This window comes from Zootoca vivipara, chromosome Z, assembly GCF_963506605.1.
Source record: "Zootoca vivipara chromosome Z, rZooViv1.1, whole genome shotgun sequence".
Lineage (NCBI taxonomy): Eukaryota > Metazoa > Chordata > Lepidosauria > Squamata > Lacertidae > Zootoca > Zootoca vivipara.
The window spans coordinates 40,812,383-40,832,318 of NC_083294.1; the positions used below are offsets into that span (position 1 = coordinate 40,812,383).

General features: G+C 42.6%; 1 protein-coding gene across 4 annotated transcripts in view; it reads right to left on the minus strand.

The window, feature by feature from the left end:
• AFF2 (ALF transcription elongation factor 2) overlaps window positions 1-19,936 on the minus strand; it is a 393,643-nt gene that overhangs the window by 154,338 nt on the left and 219,369 nt on the right. For all 4 annotated transcript variants that reach the window (XR_009557023.1, XM_060270428.1, XM_035113216.2 and 1 more), the window contains exon 4: window positions 11,990-12,034. Coding sequence is in view for 3 of the 4 variants with exons in the window: in XM_060270428.1 (XP_060126411.1) it covers window positions 11,990-12,034 (45 nt within the window). In the remaining variant the exon portion in view is untranslated. The remainder of the gene's footprint in view (window positions 1-11,989; window positions 12,035-19,936) is intronic.

Genomic DNA, 19,936 nt, shown 5'->3' on the forward strand with positions numbered 1-19,936 from the left:
AGTCATTCCTTCTTTATTGGCCTTTCCTCCCTGAAGGTTGAATGCATGGAGCAACTGTACCTCAGAAGATGACTCAGAAACTTCAAGTGGTTCAAAATGCAGTGGTTAGATTACTGCCTGAGGTTCCCTCCAGATCTCATATAACCCCTGTTTTAAAAACAGCTGCACAGGTTGCCAGTTCATTTCTGGGCCCAATTCAAGGTGCTCATGTTATGTTTAAAGCCCTAAATGACTCAGGCCCCAAATATCTGAAAGAGTGCCTCCTTCCCCACAAGACCGAATTGGGGGCTAGGATTAACAGAGAGTGCTCCATTGGTTGATCCACCAACCTCCAAAGCTCAGGGTGTGGTGGACAAGGAAAGGACCTTCTCTGTGGCAGCCCCTAAGTTGTGGAACTCCCTTCACACAGAGGTACATCTGGCACCTTCATTTATACAACTTTTGGCAAATGCTGAAGAGGCACTTCTTTACCCTGGCTCTTAACACATGAGATGTATGCTTTCAGGACCTATCTAAAAACAGGTAAAGAAATTTTTAAAAAAATAATATTGTGCTTTAATTGTTGCAACCCACCTTGGGACCTTAAGGTAAAAGGCGGTTAATAAATTGAAATGATAATAATGATGGTGAAAATGGTCTGATTGTATCCCACATTACTATTACCTCCCGGCAATAGCAACACACACTGCATTGTGGGTTATAATGATTCTAGCCTAGGAATTGGAAGACAGGAGTGCCTGGAGTGCTCTGGTCCATGGGGTCATGAAGAGTCGGACACGACTAAACAACAGCCTAGGAATACTCAGGCAAAAGAAAACGGCTTAGGGTGTTCAAGAGCAAGCTCACAATTTCTCAATGGTGTTATGAAATACAAATGATGCGGGAATCCTCAAGAAGGTTCTCCTTGTCCTTACTCCCTAAAAGCTACAACCTTTAGAAATATCTAGGGGATGGAGAAACTCACCTAAGAGAAAAGGTCACAGCATTTGGGGGGTTCTTAATTTAGAGAAAAGACAAGCAATAAGAGACATGATAAATGTGTTTAAAAATATGCACAGAGTGGAGGAAACAGATAGAGGAAAGTTTTCTCCGTCTCTCATAACACCAGAACTCATGAAATGTTGGAACAGGACAGAAAAAAAAATATTTCACTACTACATAGTTAAGCTATGGATCTCATTCCCACAGGAGAGAGTGGTGGCCACCAACTTGGATGGCTTTAAAAGAGGCTTCCCCAGATTCATGGAGGTTAAGGCTATCAGTGGCAACTAGTCATGGTGGCTATGCTATGCCTCCACATTCAGATGCATCATTCCTCTGAATACCAGTTGTTGGGAATCACAAGTGAGGAGAATGTTGTTGTATTTAGGTCCTGCTTGTGTGCTTCCCTTAGACGCCTGTGAAAACAAGATGCTGGACTACATGGGCCATTACCCTGATCAAGTGGGACTTGTCCTATGTTCTTAAACTAATGACACAAAGGTACAAACCCTTCACTGTCTTCTCTTAAGTATTATGTTTTTCAGCCAGGACAAGCCAAGAGGGCACAAAATACTGTTGCAGAGAAATTCAGGAAAGCTTTGAGAACCTTGACTTCTTTTCTTCCTTCCTTTCTTTTAAAGAACAGATCTTAATTATTACTACAACATGCATTGCCTTTGTTGCCTCCAGCTGGTAATCAAACACTAGCAGGCTGTTCATTAGCAACAGTTTATCAGGGGGTTGCACAGAAAAAGCTGGATAGATGCCCATGTAAAGACCACCCAGAAGAACCATGATTACTACACTAGTTAGCCCTAAGCAGTGAATGTTATTCATAACTCCTGCAAGTGTCAAGCAGTGACAATTACCAGTTATCATACAAAGCGGAACTGGAGTAAACCTGCCAAAGAACACTGTTTTTTCCCCTCCTACCCCTAGTGCAACATGCAATTTATTATCAAGTTCCAGCAATTACAAAATGGAGTTGTTGATCTCGTTTTGCTGGAGAGATACAAAGGCTAGACTTGGTAATGTAGCAATCTCTTTCTCTTTCTTACAAGGATAGCTCATGTTCATGTTCTAAGAGAGAGAGAGAGAGAGAGAGAGAGAGAGAGAGAGAGAGAGAGAGAGAGAGAGAGAGAGAGAGAGAGAGAGAGAGAGAGATGCCCTGAAATGACAACTCCACACTGGCAAAAGGAGACAGAACGACACATTTAGCAAAATCCCCCAGCCCAAGTCTTTTCAAAGAGCAACAGTCAGTAGAGCTGCTTCTGAGAACTATTCTCGCTTTTCAGATGCAATCACTTCCTTGTAGTGTTCACTTATCACATTAAGAAAAATGGTAATGAAGAGATCATGACAACTTCTTTTTGAAAGCGACAAAGGCAGAATTGCTCAGGCAAAGAAATAAGGAAGAATGATTACTACTTTCTTGGAGAGAGGCCTCCAGTGAGCAACTCAAGAGTGCTGCTCACTTTCTGTCGTTACTTGAAAGCCGGGAAAAGAGAAAAAGTGGCAGGCAGCTCCAGGTTTACATCTGAGCAGTGCACCTGTGCTTCAAGGGATCTTAAGAGGGCTTCCTACAGTATCACATTTCCTGTTTCTTAGGGCACACTGCCTTCAAAGATGTTTCAAGTGCATGCCTAGATCATGCCTAGAAGGCCCTTCTAATTTGGCCTATGAGGCTGTTTTCTCCAAGTCCCACCCACTTGCCCTACCCTGACATTCTATGGGACAGATAAAGAAGTGAGGTAAGCACTGATCAGCTGACCAGTGCTTACAGCAAAACCCACAGGAAACGATTCCTTTGGCCATATGGTTTGATTTCAAACCACACAGGCAAAGGAAAATGCTTCAGCTGACATCATGACGACATCAGATGACTAGCAGTTTTAAGCCCCACTCATCTGTCAATGTGGTCAACACAGGTTAGAAGACAGTAGGATCCAGTAATTTGTGTAGTAACTAGCCTATTGTACAGTGGTACCTCGGTTTATGAACACAATTGGTTCCGGAAGTCTGTTCATAAACTGACGCGTTCATAAACTGAAGCGAACTTTCCCATTGAAAGTAATGGAAAGTGGATTAATCCGTTCCAGACGGGTCCGCGGAGTACTCAACCTGAAGCGTACTTAACCCGAAGCATGGGTGTAATTGGTTCCAGAAGTCTGTTCATAAACTGAAGCGTTCATAAACTGAAGTGAACTTTCCCATTGAAAGTAATGGAAAGTGAATTAATCCATTCCAGATGGGTCCGCGGCATTCGTAAACTGAAAATTCGTAAACCGAGGTGTTCATAAACCGAGGTTCCACTGTACAAATGTGTAGTTGCTCCGCCTACTTTTGCCTTTGGCACCACCCACTACTGGCATGTGGCCCTTAGGATATTGCTTGGAAGGGAATGTGGCCCTTGAGCTGGAAAAAAATGCCTAAGTCCCTGTACCTCTCTTGCCAAACTTTACAAAAAGTAGAATTCATGCCAAACATGTGGTTCCAGTCATTGTTCATTGCTTGAAAATTCTAGCTGCCATATTTAAATCTGTCCTGTATTTGCCACATGTTCATTCTGGGCCAGTCTGGTTCCCAATACCACAAGGGTTACCATTTTCCATCTGAGCACACTTGCTGACTGAGTTCTAGTCAACAGACTTTGTTATCTTTGGAACAAGAAGAACAGTAAACGCTTGGTGTAGGGATCTCAGTGTGGCTGCTCAACAGTTTATCAGATATTCTTCTAACAACAACAATAACAACAACAACATGAGTGGGCATATTCTCTTCTCTCCAGTCAATTCCCCACACTCATGCCTTCAGGAGAAACATAACATCAAAGGTGTTATTGACTCTAGGTCTGGTCTCATGCTATTTTAAACCAATAGCTAGTGGGCCTATGAGTTTTGCCAACCAGCTTGCAGAGTATGTTCTGTCAATAAGCAATGCAAGGATGGAATGCTATCCACAGTGATGAAGAAGTGTTCCTATTAAAAGAAAAACTGGCAAGGAATCTTGAACCAGGAAGTCAAGACAAATGTGTCCCCAAAATACTCAGTTATAGAAAACAATACTTTTCTGACAAATCCCTAATTTTTGTTGGGGATAAGAGCATTCCCCATTGCTGACAGGCATCACCACACAGTTTCAGTTAGTTTTTAAAAGCATCTGCTCTGTATGATGTGCAGACCACACGTGGCTTGCCAGCTAACATCCATCTTTAAATGTATTGCTCCTTGTAAAATTTCTTTGCTTCTGGGCTTAGACTTTATATACAGGAACTCTTGGCCCAAAGCTGATAAAGGAACAGAAAACAGAGGTCTCTAGTTAATTTATATGTCTTTTGACTGAGGGACTGTTGACCAAAAATCAAATGCTTAAAAGGGGGGAAACAAACCTCTCTCTAGCAACTTCAGTCTGGAAGTACATGCTGTAGAATATGTAGGGGTGTTGCTAGAAAGGTCACAGGTTCAATCCTCAGCATCTCCAGTTCAAAGGCTCAAAAAGCAAGTGAGGTGCCTCTAAGATACATTTTAGGGGCCACAGGATTGCATTCCAAATTCTCTCTCTCTTTTCTCTCTTCCATGCAAAGAAGCTGAGCCAGTCTTGATGTGGACTTTTACTACCCTTTACATCTCAACTTCCACTGCTGATTTGTCTAACATATTGGGGATATCGAAAATATTGCCAAGCAAATGAAACTGGGCCAGATTTATGATGCCTCACTGAGATCTACTTGGTGACCCTGATGCTCCATTGTCTTAAGCTCTGCATCATCATCATCTCCACACCTGTACAAATGATTAGTGTTTGACACAGAATATAAATTTTCTGGGACAGATTCCATCCCCCTCAACGTCTAATTATTGCACAGCTGGGAACATGCGGCATATGTAAAACAAGGGAGATGCGGCCAAAGGGCAATTTTCCTGTGTCAGGGAATCTTCTTGCAGCACAAAAAATGCCAAGCTAGACACTCCAGTCCTTGCCTCACCCAGCCCACAAGAGAAGATTACTCAAATAAACCCATAGAGACTGGGATGTTAGGAAAAATTACCTCTTAAGACAAGGGGTTGTACTCAGCCGAGTCCTATTCAGAGAAAACCCACTGAAATTAATGGGTCTATGTTAGCCATGTTTATTAATTTCAGTGGGTTTGTTCTGAGTAGGACTAATGATGGATATAACCCTACTTTCCCCTCCAAGAACATCTACATCTTGGATGGAGAATTGGTGGACCTGGTGCCCCACACATGGTTGGACTACAACTTTCACCACACCTGATAACTACTGGCCTTGCTCAGTGAGGCTGATGGGAGTTGGAGTCCAACAACATCCAGAGTATTACAGACTCCCCATCCCTGACATTGACAGGTCATGCCTTCCATTAATTCTGTCTCCTTTCTGCACAAACAATAAAACATATTTTCCGAGGCAGCCAGGCAGCCAGGCAGAAGTCTCAAGCCAACAGCACAGGGAAGGAGAATATGTTGCTGGACTATATATCCCATCACCCCTGAACTCTGGGGCAAGAAATCTAATTGTGTGCCTAGGCCCCGTGCCATGCAGTACCCCACTGAATAATAAACACACCGACACGAATGTTTAGGATTATGGGCTAAAACAGGTCATAACTTTATTGGTTGCAGATGTGAGCTGTTTGGTTTTGGCATTGGGTAAAGCCAGGCTATATCTTGACTCCTGCCTATCTGCAAAGATTGACACTAAGGGTAAACCACCCACAGAGGGAACCCTATGACTTAAATCAAATAAGAGCACCCTGAGGGGTCCCCGTTGGGGACATGGCATGGCCCTAGCCCATGTCCAGGTTTGGGCCAGGATCCACCCCCCCCCGGATCCCTTTAACAGGATACCCTTAATGAGGAGTGACAGGTGGAGGCTACAACCTCCCCTCCATTTAAAAAAGGTTTACCCAATGCCTAACCTTACAAAGTTGTGATGATTGCTACTAGGTAGGCGAAAACCAAATGGAAAAATTCCTACCCAGCCCTAACAAGGCAGCTGACATTTGTCCATAGCAAGGTTATGTCATAACAAAGCTTTAAAAAGAGGGTGTGTGGGTAGGGAGATCCGTCGAGGAGGCAAGAGAGGAAAGCCCCCAGCCGTGCCGTGGTCTAAATTACCCACAGCCACTCCCCCTGCTAGCAAAGATTGGCCGGGCAGGGGTCATGCGGCAGGGGCAGACGCAGAGGGGACATCAATCCCCACCCCTGAGCTGGGTCACTACAGTGGCCCAGATGCCCGGCCACAATGCCACCCACCGCGAAAGGTGAGCGATCCTAACAAACACATATTAATTTCAGAGCAACACAAAGCCAGCAGCAGAAATTCACTAAACCTAGTAGTTGAAATATAAAGATATTTTGTTGGAAGAAGGATACCAATTTAAGCTTAAATCATATGAACAGTTGAAAGAAAATGGATTGGTTACAATTTTATCAGATTAATGAGGTGTTTAAAATGGATAAGAAAATAGGTTTTCAATCAGAGAAATGCAAATTGGAGACGGAATTGTTAGAGCCAAAACCAAAAAAATATTTCCAGGATGTACAATTTATTGCTTGAGTGGCACACGAAAGATGAACAGGTGAAATCTGTAATGAATGAGTGGGCTAAGGATGTGGGGCACAATATTATGTTGGAGGACTGGGAGAGGTTGTGGAAAAAAGGTATTAAATTTACAGCATGTAAAACATTAAGAGAGAATATGATGAAAATGATGTATAGATGGTATTTAACTCTGGTCAAGTTAGCAAAAATATATCATACACACGATAATAAATGCGGGAAATGTAAAGAGGTGGAAGGAACCTTTTACCATATGTGGTGGACGTGCCCCAAAGTAAAAGACTTCTGGGAAAAGATTTATACTGAGTTGAAAAAGGTGTTGAAAAACACATTTATTCGAAAAGCCAGAAGCCTTTTCACTACTAGGGGAAGAAATTCCCAGAAAGGATGTTACTTTCTTTTTGTATACCACAACAGCAGCAAGAATTTTGATAGCGAAGAACTGGAAGATACAAGAATTACCAACCGTGGAAGAATGGCAAATGAAGATGATGGACTTTATGGAACTTGCCAAACTGACCGGGAGACTGGACGACCATGGAGAAGAGATGGTGGAAGAAGATTGGAAGAAATTCAAAGTATATTTTAAAAAATATTGCAATATTGGTTATTAAGGATTATATTTGGAAGCTGTAATAGGCTGTAGGAGTAGAAATAATGTTTAGTAGGTTTGGAAATAATAATAGAAATACATTAAATAGAAAATGTAATAAAGCGGGTTCCCCTTCATGGAAAGCCCGAGTTGCGGTGGGGGCTATCCCTCCTGTTGGGTGGGATCATTTAGATGACCAGGGCTGCAATTGGGCTGCAATTGGTGGATGCGAGTTGTTGGGAAGATTTGTATGTTGCAATATTGGGGACTGCCCACTGGTTTTATATTCCTTGCTCACAGCGTGGGCTTTCTCTTTCCCTTTTGCTGCGAGCTTTGGATCACCCTCCCTTTAATTAGGCTGTTGTGTTTGACCTTGCTATGCCTGTCATGGGGTCGTCTGCTTTTGGGGCAGGGGCCTGGTAACTTGTAAGGTTGCGGTTAGGCATTGGTTAATAAATTGGTTGGTGGAGGGATCAGGATTGGTTGTGCCGGTCCCTCCAATGCTGTTGGTTGGTGGAGGGGCCAGGATTGGTTGTGCCAGTCCCTCCAATGCTATTGGTTGGTGAAAGGGGCCAGGATTGGTTGTGCCAGTCCCTCCAATGCTGTTGGTTGGTGGAGGGGCCAGGACTGGCTGTGCCGGCCCATCCAATGCTGTTGGTTGGTGGAGGGGCCAGGACTGGCTGTGCCGGCCCCTCCAATGCTGTTGCTGCACAGCTGAATTCTGTTAAAGGAATCCAGGGGCTCGAAATGCTTTTGTCCGTACCCCCGACAAGGGGCTAGGGCCACGCAAGAGCCCCTGGGAGCATTTGGCGGAGAGGTGAAGGGCCAGCCCTCCGGCTCCATTCTATCCCCCAAATGCTTTCCACGCACTGACTTCAGGAAGCGGGGAAGTCAGTTAGTTCTGTCTTAGAGACAGATGTATGTATGGAACCAATGCCTAAGCAACCACTCACATTTTGAATTTAAATAAAGTTGTGGCCAAACTTATGCCAAAAACCTTAAACTTAATTTCTGTGTGAAGTGTGATTTATTGGGGGGTGTATTGGGGATCTCTACATGCAAGTGATGTTTAGTTAAGATAGACAATGTGGTAAAAAATTATGAGATAGAAATTGCTAAAGATGATATACAGTGAAGCACAAAGTACAGATTATGCATGCAGAGTCACAGTGTCGCTATGCTGCTTCACTTTCCTTTGCTTCTGGACCTTTGCCCCCCAACATGGCAGGAGCTTCCTTAGGGGCTCCTTCAGCTCTTGAGGTCCCCTTTTGTGGGCTTCCCTGATCATAGGACAGAGGCAGCAGCAACAGCAGCAGCAGCAACCCTCCCAAGAGCACCTAAGACTTGCTGCTGCTATTTAAATGTATCAACCTGCCCAAGAGTGTCTATCTTGCTCTGGGGCATGGTGGTGATGAGGATTTAACTGCCAGGCCTTGCTGTTATGGTGCTTATCAAAGTGCTGTGTAATGACAGCCCAAGACAGGCATTGTCAGTTGACCCTTTCAGGGCCCTGAGTCCTTGACAGCTGCCCTAGAGCGCCAGGAACTGACACCATCTCCCTTCTTGCTCTAAAAATATTTGCTCAAGAGTTCTCCCCAGCACTGGTGCTGCTAAGCCTTAGGTAGAGACAAGGTGAGGAGCCCGGGACATTGGAGATCGAGGAACCCCCCCCCCCGCCCTGACCATGATGCCCATATAGTCCTTCCAAATGCCATGGACCAATTGGACATCACAATACAGGACTCTCATTCTCTCCGACTTGCACCATGCAAGGCAGTAGTGCAAAGACCTGAAGTTTCCCGTCTGTAGCCCTGGCTGCTCCTGGCATATGGGTTGATTTATCTACTCCTCTGTTGGAAAGTGCCCATTCTTACTCATTCTTCAGACAGCAAAAGGGCTAGGTTGCTAAGTTACTGATATTTGACATCACATCCTTCCCAAGGTGTTCCTACATTTGACAGGCTTGCATGATTTACTATGCTGGGTGGCTTGCTGTTCCCAGGCCCAATGACGTCCGTAAAGTCACTTGAAATTCAGATCATCTTCTCTCCTGCCCCCCTACCCAACCTCTTCCCAGCAAAACCTCTGGATTCTACAAGAAAATATTGAAATAGCTTGTGAGCAGCCCTGCTAGACACTGTGCCGGTGTGTTTCAAAATGCAATCAGCACCCTCATCTTATGCAGTTTTCCAGCATCTCTTTTTTTAATATAAGTCAGAAGAGGAAACAATGAATAGGGTGACAAGTTAGGTGGGGATGTTGGGATAAACCTATTAGTGGGCTAATTTTGCTTTGTGAACAAGTCACCTCAGCTATGGCTGGTACATATTAAGTCGATTAGCGCTTTTTCAAATGCTACGAGAAAGGTAATACCGCATATAATTTACTCAGTCAAGGGCATTTTCACCTGCTGATCAATTTACATATTCTCCAATGTCATTAGATTGAATCCAGTCATCAGAAGGAGAGAAGAGAGAATAAATTACAGCCTTTTGTTCATTTAACTCAAGTCATTTTACTCTAATTATAGGCAGGTTTTGTTTTTGCTCAAGACTACAGAGCTTTTAATTAATATCACACCTGTCCAGCTATTTGTTCAAGTGTTCAAAAGCTGAATGTGTGTTCCTAACTTAGAGTAGTGCTGTTCTTGGAGTGGGTATCTGTTGAGACACTCGGGGAGCTCCCAGACTGCAGCTGTTTTGACATGGGGTCCAATCACACACCAACAAATTCAGGTTGTGCAATTGTAGTGGATTGGTGGTCCAGATCGGACCTTTTGCAATAAGGAAAGTGGCAGGGAAATGCCATGGAAAGTGTGAGAGAACACTTGCTCTGGTGAAACATTGTCTAACCTCTCCAACAAACAAATCAGAACAAATTATCATTAAACAGCCAACATCATCTAATCTCCAGCAAACAGACCAAGAGGAAGTCCACAATCAACAATCGCCTTTCACTTCACAGCCTCATCCACTCTCATTGGAACTGTTTCTCCATACTGGATGGCAAAGGTGTGAGCACAATATTTAACATGTGGATCTTTTGCACTGGATGGAAAGGTCTATACATGGCATGGAGAAAGATAGAGAAAAATGTCTTCTCCCTTTGTTATAACATTAGAACTTATAGGCATCCTATGAAGTTAAACACTGGAAGATCAAGGATAGATAGAAGAAAGTACTCCTTCACACACTGAATAGTCAAACTATGGAACTTGCTCCCACAGTAGGCAGGAGGATAAGTCTATTGATGGCTACCAAAGGATGAAGGCTATGTTATATTTCCCCTGTCACAGGCAGCATGCCTCTGAATATCAGTTGCTAGGAATCACAAGTGGGGAGGAATGCCATTGCGCTCATGCTTAGCTTGCTGGCTCCCCAATGTTCTTGGGTGGCCACTGTGAGAACAGGATGCTGGAAAAGATGGGGCATTGCTTTGATCCAGCAGGCGTGCCTTATGTTCTTTAGAGTTTTCTGAAGTGACATAAATACTTTTTTTTGATGATGCTCAGTATACATGTGGTGTCTCTAAGTGTTGTAGCCTCCACCTGGGGGAGCCATTGTGGAAAATATTTCCCCAGAGGCCTCTATGTGGGGGTAGTAAATGGTTCTTTGGGCTGGCTTAAATTTGTTGAAATGTGTGTTTGGTGTTGGGCTGGATAGATTGCTGAGCACAGTAGAACGGGTGTGGGGAACCTCTGACTCTCCGGAGGTTGCTGAACTACAACTCCCATCAGCCCCAGCAACCATAGCCAATGGCAAGGGATAATATGCCATCAATATTTGGGGGCTGAAAGGTTCAGCAACAACTGGAGGTCTAAAGGTTCCCCATCACTGCCATAAATGTTCCTACACTAGATTTCAACTGAGACTTCCCAAGTAGGAGATTTAGTGGAATGGAATGGAGAATGTATGGACATCTTCCCTTGCAATCTCTTATGATGGAGAAGATGGACTTTCCTCTAGGACATGATCATGGTATATACATCGTTATTATCCAAAAACACTTTTTGTCCATGCTGATTTTCCAAAATACACAGTTGGGTAATACCATTCCTAGGACCATGCAAAATGTCACAAAATAGTGAGCACGTTTCAACAACTCAATAACCCTTTATTACGCAAGATGTCACACAAAACAGAGGCTGGGGACACAAGGGAAAAATCCTGCCTGATCGCCCCCCCCTCCTGCTTGCTTTTCTCCTCCCCCCAACTGTGTTTTAGCTACATGAGGATACACAGCAGAATGAGTTTGCTTTTAGTATGCAGGATGCGCACGCCACCTTTCTTCCATAGAGCTCAATGGTTGCATCCAATGCTAGTCACCCTAAAAGTACAGTCATACCTCAGTTAACATCCGCTGTGGTTTAAGTACTCTCGGTTTGAGTACTCCGCGGACCTGGAAGTGTTTACTTCCGGGTTCCACAGTGCATGCATGCGCAGAAGCGCTCTATTGGCGCTTCGTGCATGCACAGAAACACTGCTCCATTTAAGTACATTTCGGGGAGTAAATGGCTCCCCGGAACCAATTGTGTGCTTAAACCAAGGTACCACTGTAAACCCATTGAAATTAATGGACCTAAGTTAGTCATGCAAAATAATTTGAATCGGTCTACCCTGAGTAGGACTAGCAGTGACTTCAATTTGATGTATTTGTTTATTTTTACTTCCCTCCCAACCCATTAGATTAGTCTGAGGGAGATGGATTGGGCTCAAAATCACCCAGTAACCTTCATGCATGAACAGAAATTTGTACCAGATCTAAGTCCACAACAGTATCAGCTGCCCCCACTCCACAGGTTTTCAAGTGGTATCAGATGGAAACATTTCAACTTACCCGCAGTATGTCATCCACACAATTGGACTCACTGAGAAGGTTGACCTAGAAGGGGAGAAATGAATGATTTTTGTTATTACTATTATTAAATGTATTACCCTTCATTCACCTGTAGGTTCTAGGACAGGTTACAACCATTTAAAATTGAGCAGGCAGTCAATGTGAAAGCAAACAAACTTTTAATTGTGCCAATAGAGCTGTTGCAACAAGGGAGTTGTATGCTCCCTATAAGCAGCTCTGGTCAACAATCTGGTTGAAATATTTGAAATGAAAAATATCCACAAAAACGGATAAAAGAAGAATAGACTTTAGTAATGTCTGGGACAAACTTAATTTTCTACTTCCAAGTCAACTTTTATAAATTGAAGCAGTGCAAGAGAAGTGTTGCATTATTATAATTGCTTTTGGATGGCAATGGTGGTGAGGTTATATTAATTGCCCCTGGTTGAGGCTGTAAAATAGCTGAAGAAGTCCTTCTTTGCTACAATGCATAACTTAAAAAGCTAAAGAAGTCTGGATTTCAACAGGATTTTTACTACCTCCTCTTTAGTTACATTTCTAATTAAACCACTTTGATCTATTGATGCAAAGAGACACTGCTAAATGTATTCACTATTGAGGTCTGTAGCCTTCCCTGAGATTCGAAAAACTCTTAGATCTGTATGTGCTCACACATCACACTTCTTAACTGCTCCCTAAAATGTAAAGGGAGAAGGAGATCCTAAAATAACTCACTTCCATTCAATTTATAAATTGCATTAATTAAATTCTACATTTCCAGCAGTGTGCAGCCCAGGTTCTAATGCAAGATCTAATTGAAGAAAACAGGAAAGTTGGAAACACAAAAAACACCCATACAAAACCCACCACCACCCCACATACCAAAATACTGGAATTGTAACACAGAATTGTAACTGTTTAGCCTCAAATTAATGAGGCACTCTGCTGAGCAAGAATGTCCATAAATCCCTAATGAGGATTTTAAACACATTAAAACTTCCTAATACAAAGTGTTTGCCTTTGTTTTTATCCAATAACAAATAAGCCAATAATTTTATGCCTCTAAATGACACTATTAACTGTCATGGCATGTTTTATTTGACAATAGCTCTATTCAAATACAGTAAAAACCAATTAATTTGCTTGCTGTGAAATGTTTCTCGATAGCTTTTATGGTTGCTGTTCCCCCTGCCCTGTTCTCAAGGAAATGTAAATAGGAGGTCAGTAGAGTGCCTGGTTTCACTTTAAAACACAGGGCAATAAGCTATAGATTTTCTATTCAGTTTGCATTTCAAATGAATGGTAAGATAACCTCCAATTTTTGGAGGGTCATTCAACACACAATGTCACCCTGATAAGCAAAGAGTTTCAGAGTAATCATTTTACGACCTGTGAAATAGCCAAATATTTGAGATGTGATCGTTGCAAAATTACCACTTGGCTCTCACTTTAAACAACAGCCAGCAATTGAGTGCTTAGCCTCTATTAGTTTCCTACCACTTCCCACGCTCTGAAAATGCAGAAGCATAAAATCTGTCATTGCAATATTAATGTATGACAAAGGTGGTCAACCTTTTTGATCTGGCAGGCCAGATCTTTATCTCTTTAACCCATAGTGTGGGCACTATGGGTTAGCTTTTGACAGGTGGGTGGGGCCACCCACCCGACAAACATCTGATGTTATGGTGATGTTAGGCAACTGGTAGGTGGTTGGTCTTCCCCACCTGTAAAATCGGACTGGCAAAGCAGCACCCAGCAGGGCTGAAATCCACCCCCCAGCCACCAGCTGATGCCATCCCAAAGCAGCTAGGCTGGGAAGCAGCTTGCAGCTATGAAGGGCACTCACAACTCTCTCCATCTTTCATCCAATCAAGTATTGGGCATATCGAGGTTCAAGGATGCATTCTGGGCAAAGCACTCTGGAAGGGCACAGAGCAGGGATGGTGAGAAGTATGGGTTTGGAGAGTCTTGAGCATCAGATATAGAGCCCTGGAGGACCTCATTTTGTGAACTGACTTGCAGTGGCTTTCTAGGGTTTCAGGAAACAGTCTAATCCTGTCTTGAGAAATCAGGGTTTGAGACTGGAACCTTCTGCATGCAAAAGCAAATATTCTATATATGAGATATGTCCAACGCACACTGTGTCAGATCTCCTTTTTCCCTTTTGTGGTTGCAAGGCAAAATTTGGAAGAAGAAACAGAACTGTGGTTTCCACTCGCTATATAAAGACAGTTGCCTCATTGTAATAGCAGTGCTATTTATTCTTTATTTTAACGAGGATTTTACATATGGAAAATATAATCAGCATTGGACACTTTGTGGCTGATTATTGCTACATGTCTTCTTACATTGCTTTGGGTGATTTTATAGTGGCAAAGCTCTCTGTGAATGAAATAAAAGGGCTTTCACCTGATTATAGAAATGTTGATCTGAGTTTTAGTTGGTTAATCAATTAAATTTGCAGCAATTTGGGTATGAGTGAAAACAATGGCTGTGAAACAAAAAGCATTCTCTCTTTCATGCTTTTGGAAAGAATAATTCCATCCTGCAGGAGAGCTAAAGAGGAACACCTCTTTTAAGATGGTGCTTGCCACCTGCAGTTTATTGTTTATATTGATTAAACACAATGATTTTGTGTCTTTGTATTTTAAAATCTGCTGCCCACTTAATCTAGGCACCTTTCTAGTCAATCAAATGAGTTTTTAATTAATTTCACTAAGGTAATCAATTAAATCAGGGGTGGTGAACCCCTAGCGGTTCCCTTTGACCACTTATTTTGCCAGTGCTGAGAATAATTGCCTTTAAACTAGACACAGTGCTGGGCTTGGCAGAGAGGTTTAAAACTCTCTGCTCAGCCCACTGCTGCAATGGAAATTTGAATCATGAAATCACCCCCTCTTCACTCATCAGATGATCTGTCTCATGACCATGGAGTGGGTAATTTGAATCTCCATCAGACTGCTGGAGTGAGAAGAGAGGCTTGAACATCCTTGCCTAGCCTGCAGACTAGTACCTCACACTGATCAGCTGATGAGCAGGAAGTGGGTAGTAGCAGCCTCCTCAGTTGATCTGTACGGGGGTTATTCTCTCTCTTTCTCTTCTTGTCTTGTGGTGTGGGTGTGGGCATGTAAGAGTGTGTTTGTACCATGGTGTGGTCACACCCACCACAAAACTGCTGTTGAAGGTGTGGCTGCTGCAGGATCCCAACGAAGGGGAAAGGAGAAGCTCTGGTCAAAAACCCAAACAAATATTCACCACCCTGAATCAAATGATACCACCCATCCACTACATCAAGTAATCTGAAGCAGCCACTTTGTGATACAGATAGGGATGTTGGAGAACTGCATTAAAAACATAAACAAGCAGAAATTGCAAATATCTACTTAGTTGTCTCATGTCCTGAATGGAAATCAATCCAGCAATTATGATTGGTACTCACTGTTGTTGTTGTTGCTTTCTGCCCACAAACCATAAGTAATTAGATTATGCTCCTCTCCTATATGCATTGTGTTTCCTTTGCATTTAAATGAATAGGTGGAATGATGGCAATGGACGTGGAACATAACTAACTACATATATTACATAAGCATAGCTGCCAAGTTTTCCCTTTTCTCGCGAGGAAGCCTATTCAGCATAATGGAATTTCCCTTAAAAAAAGGGATAACTTGGCAGCTATGCATAGGTTACACAATTTTGCCAGTGGGTTGAATAATGTACTTTTGGTGGAAGATGAACTGCAGTGGAACAAAAACAATGCTGTGTGAATAAGGGAGAAGAAGGCTATCAATGGCTACTAGTCAAGGTGTCTATATATTTCCTCCTGCAGCAGAGGCAGTATGTGGGAGATTATGAGCAAGAGAGTCTGATTGCATTCAGGGCCTGCTTGTGAGCTGACCATAGGCAACTGGTTGCTTTTGTGGGAAAATAATACTGAACTAGCTCGACTTTTGCTTTGCTCCAGCATGGCTCTTCTTGTGTTCTTGTATTATTGGGGAGGGCCCCTCATTTTTCCTTTTCTAAATCTGTGTGACATTTGGAAGCAAGCGCCAATTTGCATTAGGGTAGGGATGAATCATATTTGTTTTACTTGTGGAATGTCAATGTTTGCCAATGCAAATATTTCAAAAAAGGAAACTAAGGAATTCACTGAATCTCTTTGCCTGTGTGCCTAATTGCTGCTGGGCCAGTCAAAGAAGATCAGCGGTCCCTTCCAAAATCCACTGAGGACAGAGTGCCAAGTAGTTCTTTTTTTGGCACAGATGAGGTGAGTTCACCAGACACACAACTGTGACAAATCTAAGATTGTAAAAAAGCTCTTTGCAACTCTATTGGAAAGCCTTCCAGCTATTGGGCTGTCCAGAGACAAATTGGTTTTTAAGTGGAAATCCCCATTTACGGTATATCAAAAGAGGTTTCAGCTGGCAGCCTCCCCCCCCCTCTTTTGCTGGAAAACTTTGAAAAATATACTGCAAAATGCAAACCAATTGCTATGCAGATGTCTCTGAGCAGTTGAAAGCTGCTTTAAATCTGTTAAAGGGGATTAAATTAGATAACCAATCTGACAGAAAAATGCAAAGGTATGGGACCCTGGGCAGTTGCCCAGTTTACCTCCTGGCATGGTGGTTTTTGTTTTTTGTTTTGCAAACATGCTACCCTCACTGCCAGTAATGTGGATTCTTCGGAAACATTTGTATTGGGATAGTTGTTTCCTCAAGAAGTGGTAATCTGCAAATGAGACTCAGTTGCACTGGAAAACTTTCAGTTTGCACTGAAAATTTTCAGATGCCCTAGGGATTGGTCTGATTTTAGAATGTTTATTTTACTTCTATTTTAGTAAACTAAACTAAACACTTTGAAACTACCAAGCTTGCCTTATATTGTATTTGGCATCCATTATATTGTATTTGGCATCCATTCTTTGTTACTAATGAACTTATGAAATGGAAATATTCCATGGGAAATTAAAGCACTGGAAGAAATGCCCCCCCCCCCCGCTTCACTGCTCACTGCAGGTGAAGAAAACTGCCTCTCAGCTGTGTAAACAGGTCCTTCAAATACCTGTAGAACCAGGGCTCTTTTTTGCTAGAAACAGCTCTCTTGGAGGCAAGAACCAAGGAGATTGCATATACAACAATAATGTCATTTCAGTTGCAGACATTCCAAACATTTAGATCTACATCACTGCCAGGATCACAACCATTATATTGAAGATGGGGGTGCTACCAGACATATCTGAAAGCTCATCTTATATGTTGCTTATCCCCCTTAAACTCTCTTTAATCAATGCACAAATATAAATAAGACTAGGAAAATAAATATGGGTTTCATTTTATCCCTACCATCTATTTGAAAATAAAAAATAAGCATCTCAATGTTCTTATAAGAGATTCCAGTTGATGTCTCAACTGATATCACGGGGGGGGGAGGTTTTTCTTTCATTCTTCTTTTTTACATCTACATCCAGACCCCCCCCTTTAAAGATTGGGCTAACACCTGACATTGCTTCACTTGTGACCTTTTTCATCTGTCAAAACAGACAGGTTTTTATCCTGCCAGAGTCAACCCATAGCCTCAAAAGGTGCCGTGCCAAAGCGTTAATCCATTCTGCTAGACAGTCATTGAAATTATAATTCAAAGTTCAACTTCCTTTAGCATTTCCTGTTGAAATATTTTTGGCATCTCAGGGCAGAAAGTTGAAATCTGGTTCCTTGCAGAGACTGCATCTTGTGCCTCTCTATAAATGTTGGCCGTGAAAATTCCTTATTGTTGGAGAGATCAGCAGATGCTGGCTCCCATTAATTTTCTTTCCCCAACTGCTGCTCACTTTGAGAAGCCTTTCTTTTACCTTAGGATGCTGACCTGCTGCTGGACCCCATCAAAAACAGACAAGAAGAAGACACTGATATATTAGGCAGCTGGGAATTCCCAATAGCAGCCTTGGCAGACTTTCCTATTTCCCTTCATTGTGACTGATATCGTAAACAAAATAAAGCAAAGTTTGTAGGGAAACCACAGAACTGGAAGCTGTTTGTGCTCCAGATGTAAATGGGCCAATGCATTATTTGCTAAACTTGCAAAGAGCTTCACAAAACATTTTAAGATGCCAGTCTGTGTGCTCATGCAGATCAGTGCTTGTTTATTGTAGCTTTGGATATAAGAAGGCTTTGTATTCCATCCCATCATTTGTTTGCCACATACAGCAATGTTTTCATTCCACTGCAGTTCACCTTCTGCCCAAAATGACACCATTTGTCTTTCTGTCCACTGAGAGAAAATTACGTAACTTATGAAATTAATTATGCAAATTGCATTCATTACATTGCTATTGTGTTATTGCACCCCACTCATTTCAATACTAACTGTATTCACTGGGTTGATTTCTGTTATGAACATGGGACGAATAAGCAAACACCATCAATTTCTGCCCCAAATTTCTGTTTTAATCAGACTTCTCTGATATCCCCAATGGTAGGCTACAAAAGATGAGTTAGCCCTTTTGGGGGAGGGGGTAGAGCCTCTCTGTGCATGGCAAGGCTGGGTTGTGGGAAAGGGAACATAGGAAGTTGGCCTTATGCCAACTCTGACTAGCTTGGTATGGGTTACACTGGCTGGGTTTCACACAGCGGACATGTTGGAATTTGAACCCGGGACCTTCTGCATGCAAAGCTGGCAGTCAACCACTGAGCCCTTCCCATGTATGAAGTGGGACAAGAGAAAGGGACCATGAGACAGGACAATGGTCAGAATTGATGGGCAAGGCAGGATCAATGGCAAACCAGGAAGCAGGATCAATGACCATGTGAGGATACAGGAAGTCACCACAGCTCATGAAGATCCTGCTGTTCAAGAAAGGCTCAGCTGGAAAAGGAAGTCCTTATATACACCTCCCTGCCCAGGGGGAAAAACCAATGCCCACCGTGGAATAGAGAAGCCAAACTAGACCTGGAAGGCTCACCACATGGGCCAGCATTCAAGAATTGGAAATGGCCTAGTCACCTAAGTAAACAGATAGCCAACCGGTTGAGTAGGTCGCTGTTTTCAACATGCTGCTACACCATCAAAAGTTGTTGAAAAATCTACAGGCTTGGTTGGGCGTGTGTTCTTTTCACTAATGCTCTTTTCACAAATGCATGCAGTTTACTCACACTTTACCTTAGCAGATGCGTTGTCATACACATTGCTTGGCTGGATTGCAAAATGTGGGGGAGTGTGAATACTGGAAGGATGGCTGTGGTTTGGTATGCTCAGTGTTTGAGAATGTGTGAGTGATCTGGATTCACTTTTAAATGAGAAATGGAGCAATTTTCTCCCCCATCCCTAGAAGATGATGGTAGGGGCTGCCACCCATACTCTGTAACTCTCCAGCCTAATTCTCTTCATTAGTACTAAGCAGCATTGCCACTGGTTAGGGAAGATGGAAGTTTGTTTTCCAAAACATCTGGAGGGCACCAGGTTGCGGACAGAGTGAATAGAGTGTTTGAACTTCTCTCTCTCTCTCTCTCTCTCTCTCTCTCTCTCTCTCTCTCTCTCTCTCTCTCTCTCCCTTTCTAACTTTCTATGGCAGAAAGGCTTGATTTTTCTCTTTCTCTGAAAGTCTAAACTGTGCAGTTTGGATGCTTTGTCTCCAGGGTAAATAAATTAATCTTTGGGTATTATTGGTAAACTTCTTAAAATGAAATCAACAGAGGGCTGATAAGAATGAAAAATATTATATTACAAAGAATATGAAAAGGTAGAAGAGAATGAGCTAATCTTTAATAGGCTGAAAGCGGGAAAATATTTGCCATGTTCTGAACACCTGACAAGGAGAAATGGTGGCATAAATTATTCCTTCACAACTGATGAGGTTCCAAGACTTAATTCCATGCATCATGGGAAGATAACACACAGTCTTGTACAGTCTTGTGCAGTCTTGTGACTCCCATAAATGCTTGAGGAGACAAGATA